Source organism: Apodemus sylvaticus, chromosome 10, assembly GCF_947179515.1.
Source record: "Apodemus sylvaticus chromosome 10, mApoSyl1.1, whole genome shotgun sequence".
Taxonomy (NCBI): Eukaryota; Metazoa; Chordata; class Mammalia; order Rodentia; family Muridae; genus Apodemus; species Apodemus sylvaticus.
In genome coordinates, this window is record NC_067481.1 from 28,047,816 (window position 1) to 28,058,441 (window position 10,626).

The 10,626-nt window shown below is 50.4% G+C and overlaps 1 protein-coding gene across 1 annotated transcript in view; it reads left to right on the forward strand.

Annotated features, from left to right (window-relative positions):
- Positions 1 to 9,504, forward strand: part of Itga3 (integrin subunit alpha 3) — a 30,635-nt gene extending 21,131 nt beyond the window's left edge. The window contains exons 20-26 of the mRNA XM_052195441.1: positions 29 to 211; positions 360 to 485; positions 1,319 to 1,432; positions 2,313 to 2,411; positions 6,934 to 7,059; positions 7,388 to 7,531; positions 8,215 to 9,504. Of these exons, the coding sequence (XP_052051401.1) occupies positions 29 to 211; positions 360 to 485; positions 1,319 to 1,432; positions 2,313 to 2,411; positions 6,934 to 7,059; positions 7,388 to 7,498 (759 nt within the window). The 3' untranslated portion in view covers positions 7,499 to 7,531; positions 8,215 to 9,504. The remainder of the gene's footprint in view (positions 1 to 28; positions 212 to 359; positions 486 to 1,318; positions 1,433 to 2,312; positions 2,412 to 6,933; positions 7,060 to 7,387; positions 7,532 to 8,214) is intronic.
- The last annotated feature ends 1,122 nt before the right edge of the window (positions 9,505 to 10,626 follow it).

The window sequence follows — 10,626 nt, forward strand, 5'->3', positions numbered from 1 at the left end:
ATGACACGCGGGTCCCGTGTGCCCACAGGTGAGCCCAGTGGGAGATGGGCTGGCAGCCTTGGGCACACTGGTTCTAGGTCTAGAGTGGCCGTATGAAGTTACCAACGGCAAGTGGCTGCTCTACCCCACGGAGATCACCATCCACAGCAATGGGTCTTGGCCCTGCCAGCCGGCTGGACATCTTGTCAACCCTCTCAACCTTAGTCTCGCTGTAAGTCCATTGTCCAGAAGGGTCCACGTGTGTCTCGCTTGCATGCCGGAGGGCGGAAAGGCCAGAGTCTTCCCCTGCCCCTTTCCTGTCTCCTATCTGCTATTCTGTCTCTCTCACTGCCTGCCCAACATATCTCTCTCCTCATTAGGACCCTGGAGTCAAGCCACTGTCTCCACAACGCCGCCGGCGGAGGCAGCTGGATCCAGGGGGAGACCAGGGGTCCCCACCCGTCACGCTAGCTGCTGCCAAAAAAGCCAAGTCTGAGACTGTGTTGGTGAGTGGTCAGTGCAGAGGTGGGGAGGACTGCACAGCCTGTCACAAGGTGCCTGGGCGTCAGGGGCCTATAAGCAAGGGTGACGGAGACCACTCACACAGAGACACCAGTTAGAGAGGTGCTGTAGACCTGGGCCTCAAAAGCCTCCTGACAGAAAAACAGACTTACCTCCTACCCTAGGGCACATCCAACGCTGTGGTCTCCAAGAGGAAGTGCTGGCAGATTCCAAGGTCTCACATCCTGTTGGGCATGGCTTGGGCATTTGGTATGGGAAGGATGTGTAGAGCAGAGTGGTCTATGAGGAAGAAGATGAGAAGAAAATACGGGGTGGTGGCGCAGGCCTGTAATCCCAGCACTTGGGAGGCAGAGGCAGGCAGATTTCTGAGTTCAAGGCCAGCCTGGTCTACAGAGTGAGTTCCAGGACAGCCAGGGCTACACAGAGAATCCTTGTCTTGAAAAACAAAAACACAAAACAAAACAAAACAAAAAAATCTGGGAACCTAGGGGAAGCCTAACTGGCTAGAGGGGTGACAGGGGTAGCCCCGGGCGACAGACCACACCCAAACGTGCTTGGCATCAGAGAGGTTTCGGAGGCTACGCCTTGCCAGCCTGAGCAGTGACTAAGTTTGTGTTCCCTGAGTCAGCCGAGCTTGGCCCCGAGAATGCATCTTGAATGTATGTTTGTGAAGTAGAGGAATTGTACAAGCAAAACAATGAACAGAGACCCCTTGTCACTCCAGGGTGGGACAAAGGCTAGGAGGGTAGGAGATAAGGAGCTAGCATCAGCTCTGGAGACTCAGGCTGTCCCCTGTCTGTCCCCTTGTCCACCTCAGACCTGTTCCAATGGCCGCGCCCGCTGCGTGTGGCTGGAGTGCCCCCTTCCAGATGCCTCCAACATTACCAATGTGACCGTGGAGGCGCGGGTGTGGAACAGCACCTTCATTGAGGTCAGTGCTGGGTTTGGAGGCCTTTATTGTAATCCACTTGGGTGAGGAGAGTGACAGGCAGGGATTGAAGCCAGGGGTGTGTGTGTGTGTGTGTGTGTGTGTGTGTGTGTGTAAAGCAGTATCACGCTCTGCACAGTTGTGTGTCTGTTACTGTGGTCACATGGGTGTTATGGTTTTGTGTGTGTGTGTGTGTGTGTGAATATGTGATACTTCCAAAATGACCTTTTATGTGTCTTTTACATTCTGTCTCTGTGCCTTTGCCCCTGGTGCCCCGCCCACTGCAATGCCAGCTTTTTTTTTTCTGTCTCTGTGCATGAATTCCCTATTCAGCCACCAACTCTCCAGCAACCCTTGCTTCTCGTCTCTGAGATCCTAGCTAACGTCCCCAGCTGGAATCCTCTCTTCTGAATATCACATGTCTCTCCTGGAAGTTAGCTGGGTCACCTGACCTGCTTGGATAGGATATGGTTACCTTTATATCAGCCCTCTCTTGCTACCTAGCCTAACCTTTTCTTAAGACTAGACTGTCAATCTTTCTGGCCTATGTGATTGGTTTCTGCCATTTCTACTTAGTTTCCAACACTGGACCACAAAAGTCACCTTAGGTAAATGAAGGGGCGTGGCTATCTACCAGAAACAGGTGCTGGGTAGATTTAGTCCAGGAGCCTGACCTAGACCCCGTGACCTTCCCTGTCTTTGCTGCCCTGGCATCAGCACAGGACCCAGTGCACGGAGTGAACAGCAGGCAGTTGTGGGTGCAGGAGAGACTGGGTGACAGATCCTTTGAGAGTGCTGTCTGGTGGGGTAGAGAGTGTAGAGCCAAGAGGGAGGCCAGGAGAGACTTCAGCTGCTGGTCCTGACCCCTCTGTCTTCCTGGTAGGACTACAAAGACTTTGACAGAGTCAGGGTAGATGGCTGGGCTACCCTGTTCCTGAGAACCGACATCCCTACCATCAACATGGAGAACAAGACCACCTGGGTGAGTAGGTGTGCTAACAAGAGCATCTCTAAGGGGACAGTGATGCTGGTCCTGATGCTGGGGGCCTGCCGCCACCTTAGTTTCCTGGGAGACAGAATAAGAGACTCATTAAGTCCCAGGTCTGCCTAGGCTATTGTGAATTCAAGGCCAACCTGGGCAACTTACTGATATTCTGACTCAAAACTGAAAGTGAGGGCCTGGGAAGATGGCTCAGCAGGCAAAGGCCTTGTTCAACAAGTGCGAAAACCTGAATTTGTATCCTCAGCACCCAAGCACCCAAGCACCCAAGCACCCGGTTAAAATCTGGGCATGTGGACCATGCCTATAACTTCAGCTATAGACCAGTGAAGGCAGGGAGACGCTGGGGACTTGCTGGCCAGCCAACTTAGACAAAATAGCTATGGGTTCATTGAGAGATATTGAGTCTTTTAAAAAAGGTAGACAATGAATGATAGAGAAAGACATCCAACATTGATCTTTGGTCTCTAAAAAGGCACACAGGAAACCCACACACAGATGTACACACACACACACAATTTTAAAGGTAGGAGAGGGGACATGGTAGCACACAGCTTTAATCCCAGCACTTGGGAAACGGAGGCAGGTGGACCTCTGTGAATTAAAGGCTGGCCTGGTCTACAAAGTGAGTCCCAGGACAGCCAGGACTATATAGAAAGTTCCTGTCTCAAAAAAAAAAAATAATAATAAAATAAAATAAAATAAAATAAGTAAATAAATAAATAAAAATTAAGAAGGACTGGCCATGTTGGAGTGCTCTAGAGGCTGGTGCAGAAGCACTGATTCAAGTGGAGACTAGCCTGGGCACTTAGTGAGCTCAAGGACAGCCTGGACTACACAGCAAGACTTTGTCTTACAAAACCAAACCAATCAAACAAATCATGAATAATAACAACACACATCTATATGGCCAAGAGTGTAGAAAACATGGGAGTAATAAACATAACCACAAACACGTGACAAAAAATTAAAGTGGTATATAGGAAAAAGAAAAGCTGATATTCTCTCATTGTCAGATCTTTTCAAATTATCCCAGTCCAAGTGAGATTCAGGAAATTTCAGTGTGTGTGTGTGTGGGGGGGGGGATGTTCTAAGTTAGAAGAAGAAATATGACAGATTGCTAATGATTTGTTGTGAAAAGGATGTTAGTGGAAATACAAGGAGATACACAAAGTGGGTATGGAAGGCGGGTGAAGGATTCTGGGATGCATTTCCTAAAGTCAGTGGGATGAAGAAGGGTGGGGAAAGGGCAGACTGGAAATGTAGCCACGTTACAGGCCTCCCGCTCCCCCCACCCCGTCCCACTCCTCATTCCCATCCTCCTCCATGACAGGGCCTCCCAGAATATCCCTGGCTGGCTTAGAACTTAATTTGTAGACCAGGCTGGCCTCAAACTCACAGAAATCCGCCTGCCTCTGCCTCCCAAGAGGCACAGGTCAAAAGAGAACTCACAGGAACCGTTACCCCAATGTGTGTGCACACATCAAAAGAGAACTCGCAGGAATTGCTTCCCTCCTGGCACCACGTGTGTCTGAATACTCACACTCAGGTTGTCAGGTTGTCCTTGCCCTCTGAGCCATCTCACCAGCTCTATTTGTTTAGGTGACAAAAGATGTCACTATGTAGCCCAGGCTAGTCATAAACGTTTAGAACAATCCTTCTGTCTCAGCCTCCTAAGTGCTGACATTAAAGGTGTGAGCCACCAGGTGTGGCTTTTACTTTATCATAAGTCCAAAGTCACAAAGGATGAACTGCAAACTTAGACTATATGAAACCATAAATCCATATACAACAGAAGATGACAAGTTAAAAGGACACGTTCTAAAAGAATATGACAAAGTGTGGATATATTTTAAGAATTCAATATGAAAGGTAATATTAAAAAGGCAATGTTTATGAGATGAAATCTAAGTATTTAACTTACACATAAAGCTGGAGAGGTGGCTCTGTAGTTAAGAGCTCTGGCAGGGGGGCTGGAGAGATGGCTCAACGGGTAAGAGCACTGACTGTTCTTCCAAAGGTTATGAGTTCAAATCCCAGCATCCACATGGTGGCTCACAACCATCCATAAAGAGATCTGATGCCCTCTTGTGGTGTCTGAAGACAGCTACAGTGTACTTTAAAAAAAAAAAGAGCTCTGGCAGGAATCTTGAGTTCAGTTCCCAGCACACACACATCAGGCCTCTCACAACTGCCTATAACTACCTCAGGGGATCAGACAATCTCTCCTGGCCTACAGGGGAGTCTGCACTAATGTACACATATCTCCACACGACACACACACATGCATATACACAATGTGATATTAAATCTTAATATTTAAAATGTAAAACATGCTGAATATGGTGGCACATGCCTTTAGCCCCAGTGCTCTGGGGGCTGAGGCCGGTGACTCTCTGTGACTTTGAGGTCAACCTGGTCTACAAAGCAAAGTCCAGGACAGCCAGGGTGGTTACACAAAGACCCTGTGGTTTGTTGGTTTGTTTGTTTGTTTTGATTTGTTTTTTTTTTTTGAGACAGTGTTTCTCTGTATAGCCCTGGCTGTCCTAGAACTTACTCTGTAAACCAGGCTGACCTCATAAATCCACCTGCCTCTGCCTCCCAGAGTGCTGGGATTACAGGTGTACACCACCACTGCCCAGCTAAAGAAACCCTGTCTTAAAAAACCAAAGTCAAAACCCTTTAACTGGGCATGCTGGTGCACACCTTTAATCTTAGCATTCTAGAGACTGAGGCAGGAGGATCATTGTGAGTTCCAGGCCAACCAAGTCTACACAATAGTGAGACCCTGTCTCAAAAAACAAACAAAAAAAAATCAAATTAAACAAAAAACCCTTAAAAGTAAAAGAAATAAAAACAACAAAGAAGAGCTGTCTGCCCATCAGACTGGAAAATACTAAAAAGAGACACGCCATCGGCGATGCTCGGTGGTGGGAAACGCTGCTGACGGGGTATAAATTGGTGGCTCCTTTGTGGAGATGAATTTGTCAATAGCCATTAAAATTTAAAGCACCCTTTCCCTTTGATCTAGCACATGGTCATATATTTCAAGGAGCTAACAGGACAAGTATGCAAAGATAAATAAAAATGTGGGGGTATTTTAGAGCGTCGTTAATAAGAGCAGAGAATTGGAAAGGATCTAAATGTCTGTCAGTAGGAGGTTGGCTCGATAAAATGTGGTCTGTTTCTACAATGGCTGTGCCTGTGCGGTCCTCAGAAGACATCATGTTGGCCTTTATCAACTGAGACAGAAAGATGATGCTATTCATAAAATAAAAAAAAAATCTTGGGGAAGTTGAAGCTTACAGAAGTGTGCATGTAGTGTGATTCCATTATTGTGGGCCAGGTGTATTAACAATACAGAGATAGCTCGGGAGGGCTCACGGGTGCAGGCCTATAATTTCAGCATGTGGGAGAATGAGACAGGATTAAAAATTGAGGCCAGCCTTGGCTAACATAGCAAGACCCTCTCCCCAAAATAGAAAAGTTCAGTACAAAAATTTACTGTGTACTTCTGTTAGTCGTTCATTCATTCATTCACTATTTATTCTTTCTTTCATTCATTACTTTGTGAGACAGGTTCACTGTGTAGCTCAGGCTATCCTGGAACTCACTAAGTAGACCAGGCTGGCCTCTAACTCATGGAGATCCACCTGCCCCTGCCTCCCAATGCTAGGATCAAAGGCCACGCGGGCTTGTTTGTTTGTTTGCTCTTTGGAGGTAGGGCCTCCTGTAGTGCAGGCTGATCTTGAACTCCTGACCCTCTTGCCTGCTGCTGGGATCACCAGCATACACTAACCACTGTTCACTGTGGAAACAGTCTTCCAGAGCAGGGAATTACTGAAAACCTTTAATTTTTCTCCATTTCCTGTTTTTTTTCCCTTAAATCAAAATTATAAAAACGAAGTAAAAACCAAGCAAAGTCATCTAGAGAAGGTCTTTCACAAACTGGAATTGCAAACGCTCCAAAATGGAAACTTCTTGAGCCACAAATAAAACAAAATCTCAAAATTGAAACACTTCTGGTCCCAAGCATCTCTGCTGTGGGCTCTTTAACCTATACATACATATGCACACGGGAATGTAATGAACACATCCGCGCCATTGTAGAGGGGGGAAAACCATGCTGATTGCTATGCACTGTCTGTGTTTTTAATAACTATGAAGAGCACATGAAAGATCTAGAGAGAAATGAAATTACTATACTAGCCCAAGGTCACACAACTTATAGCTGGTATGCAAGTCCAGATGTATGTGTCACAGACTCAGACACCAGGCTGCCTGCCAGATCCGAGCCTTTCCTATGGTCAAATCTGCACCCAAGACACAGACACCTACAGATGGCGATGAGTTCTGCAGGGGTTTTTAACTCTTTGACTGCCCCCTAGTGGCCGTAGGTCAAATAACAGGGACATGGGCCGGGCTGAGACAGAAGGTGACCAAATACCGGGTCTCAGCAGGCTAACCCAGGCTGAGTCTTCTCTCTCCTCTCTCTCCTCTGCAGTTCTCAGTGGACATTGACTCAGAGCTGGTGGAGGAGCTGCCGGCTGAGATCGAGCTGTGGTTGGTGCTCGTGGCCGTGGGGGCTGGGTTGCTGCTGCTGGGGCTCATTATCATCCTGCTGTGGAAGGTAGAGACTCCCAGCCTACCGGGGCTTCCCACTTCAGACCACAGCCAGTGCCAGCGTGGCTCCGCCCTCCCTCCATCCCATTCCTCATCTCCATCCCAGCTGCCCTTTCGCAGACACTCCCCGCCCCTCCCCCCAGCTTCCAGTCCCACCCATGCCCGGGGAGCTGCAGGCTGCAAAGGGGGCACAGGAGCTCTGGTATCTGGCTACCCACCAAGCTTGGCTCAGGACTTAGCTTTCCAGGTTCCTCAGTTCTAAGCCCCAGCTCCCCAAGTGCTGATGGCTAGGTCTACCAGCACCCCTGATGGCCCTCCCCACCTCCTCCCTCCAGTGCGGCTTCTTCAAGCGAGCCCGCACTCGTGCCCTGTATGAAGCTAAGAGGCAGAAGGCAGAGATGAAGAGCCAGCCGTCAGAGACAGAAAGGCTGACCGACGACTACTGAGGGGGGCACCCCCCCTGCCCCTGGCCCACCCGGGTAAAACGGCCTGTGAACCTCCTCTCCAAATCCCCAGCTGGCTGGGGCCTCTGACTCTGTCCTGTCTGCTCCTCTTGCCTTGGGGTCTGCTTGGATTTCACTTGTCAACCACCTCACAGTACAGGCCATTCTGGTTGTCTCTGGTACCCCCACCTCCACCTGGCTCTCAAGAGCGTAAAATCCCAAGAGCATGCTGGGAAATCCTTCCAATGAGTGTGCTGCTTTCTGGAGGACCGGAAAAGAGAAATAGCCAGGGCTAGGCCCTGTGTCTGTCTGATCACCAGGCATGTCCACAGTAACTCTAAGTCCTCTCCTCCCACAAGGAAAGAGAGGACCAAGAAGGGCCAATCTTTTCTGTCTTGAGTCCCACCATCTCCCTAGGATAACCGACTTACCCACCTCTAGGCCTGGCCATTGAGACTACCCCATCCTCCTGGCCCACAATCTCTGCAGCCTCTTGGTCTCCACCTGCCTCTGCTCTCCTCTGTGTCTTCCTCAGTCCCTCCTTCCTCTGGGCCTGGGGTGGGGATGTTCATCTGCCCATTTCATACTGAAGTTGGGGTGTCTGAGTTACGGCCTGCTCTAAGGACCATGGGCGTGGGGGGTGGGGGTGGGAGTGGTGCAGATCTCCTCCTGTTTGAATTCTGGATACTGACACAATTTCTCTTCTACCTAAACTCCAGTGTGACTTCTTTAAGCCAACTCGCTACTACCGGATTATGCCCAAGTACCACGCAGTGCGTATCCGGGAGGAGGACCGCTACCCACCTCCAGGGAGCACGCTACCCACCAAGAAGCACTGGGTCACCAGCTGGCAGATTCGGGACCGATACTACTGATTGCCCTCCCCGACAAACCTCCCAGCGCTTCCTTCCTTCCTATTTATCATAAATTATGACTCCGGCAGTCCAAAAAAAGGGCCACGCACTTGGCTGGCACCAGCAGGCTCAGGCATTCACCCCTCTTCAGTGCAGGCATGTTTTTGGGGGACCCTGGAATCTCCTTCAAGACCTTGCAGTGCTGAGCACAGCACAGCCGTGCCCACTGGACACACACACAGGGCCTGCCACTAATGGCCTGTTCTGATATATCATGGACGGTGCCATGTCCAAGTCTCTGTCTGTGCCAAAACCAAGCCGAAACGCCTCTACTGGGAGACAGGAGGAAAAGGTCCCTGATGCGGTGACACCTCTCCTCCTCACTGGATTCCCCCTTGAGCCATTGTCACTGGACAGAGTTTACTGTCCAGAATAAAACTACTGACGAGGAGGAGACAGTCAGGCCCAGCTGCAATTCCTGGCATGCACTGGAGCGTAAGGCCACACTTAAGGCTACCCAGGGGATGTTCTTATGACCTGTGTGCTCAGACCCAAGAGCAATGAACTAGAAAGCAGGTCCCGGAATGGATCTCAAAAGTCGTGGCTACAGATAGAGCTGGCAAGAAACGTAGCCCAAAGGAACAAAGAGAAACCGTGGGCAGCCTGGACACACCGTGCTGGGACTGACCTGAAGCATGGTGGCATCCTTCAGAGGGCAGGGTCCGGGCACAGCAGACATTGGTAGGGTGAAGAGGAGAGACTTCTGACCCATCCTGACCACCTCAGCCTGGGCAAGGCCTGGAGATCCCCACAAGACCGTGTGGGGTGTGATACTTGAATGCAGGGCAGGGGAGGGTCCAGCCCCTGCCACAGTTGGCCCGACGCAACTCTGCTCCCTTGACCACAGAGATGATATTCTGAGCTGCCTGCGGCTTTCTGAGAAACCTAGCCCTTCCCCTCCCTGCCCTAGGAGCCGCATCCCCATTCTAGCAGTGGAGGCTGATTTCCCAGGTCCTCTCCCCGTCCCTGCCACGGGCAGGTCCACTTCCCAGCTCTGTCCCCTCCACCCCACGGTACTATAACAACGTCCCCCATCCTGTGCCTTCTTTGTATATGGGCTTCTCACTAAAATAAATAAACTGTTCCCGGTTTGTATGTCCGTGTCTAGCCGCCCCCGCCCTACTCCCACCCCAGAGTCCTGACCAATCTCAGTACAACCTGGAGTGGCGATGACCTTCTCTAGCTGGTCCCTTGGGGATGGACCGAGCACCCTACAGCAAACCACGCATGAGAGATTTTGATTCAAGCACAGAGTTCGTGGAGATCCAGTTTTAGGGAGAGCACTGTGGAGGAGTGCTTTCTTTACCTGTCAGAGTTGTGGCCTGTTGCTGCCGTGTTCAACTTGACATGAGACACTTCCATGTATTGCTAGCGCTCCTGGCTTGGATTTGGCGAGGGAGGGAAGTAGAGAAAGGACCTCCCGCGTTCTCAGTTGATTTCAAACTCTGTCGATCAGGATGGTCTTGAACTCGTCCTCTCCCTTGCTAGGGTATCAGGTTTGAGCCAAGCTGGCTTTGGGAAGGGAGAGAGGGGGCAGGGGGAGAAAGAGAGGTCCCATCCAATTTGCCTGGCCCTTGAAAGTACACCACCTGTGCCGTCTGCCACCTCTAATTGTGAGGCTGTTAGATGTCTAGGGATCCTCCCTCATAGCCCTGAAGCCTCTCTGCCAACCGCACTTCCTTTCTTCAGTGTGCTTCCTCCACGACATGCCAGGCTCTGTGCCCAGCACCTCAGAGAAAGCAATGACCAGGTCAGACACAACCTGTGTCCTCCTTAAGCTAAAGTCCAGTGGGGAAGACCCAGGAAGCAGCGGTCAGGCCACTTGGTGAGAAGCTCTCAAGGTGTCCTAAGATCAGGAGAGGCATGCAGGGAGCCCAGTGTAGCCCAGGAGCTCGGCAAAGGTTTCCTGGAGAAGGAGGAGATGACCTAAGTAGCCAAGGCCTGAAGAATAGTACAGGAGATTGGGAGAGGCGGGGTCAAGGCAGCAGGTGGACGGTGCTGGGAGCTGAGCCTGGAAATGTGAAAAGAAGGAGCTAAGGAGTGGAGCCAAAGTGGATATTGGGACAACTGAAAAGGCTCCAGTAAGAGGCAGAACAGGAGAAATGGCTCAGCAGTTAAGAGTACTCACTGTGCTCTTGCACAGGACCTGGGCTGCATTCCCAGCATCTACACCAGGCAGCTCATAGCCACCTCTGACTCCCAAGTCCAGGCAGTCAG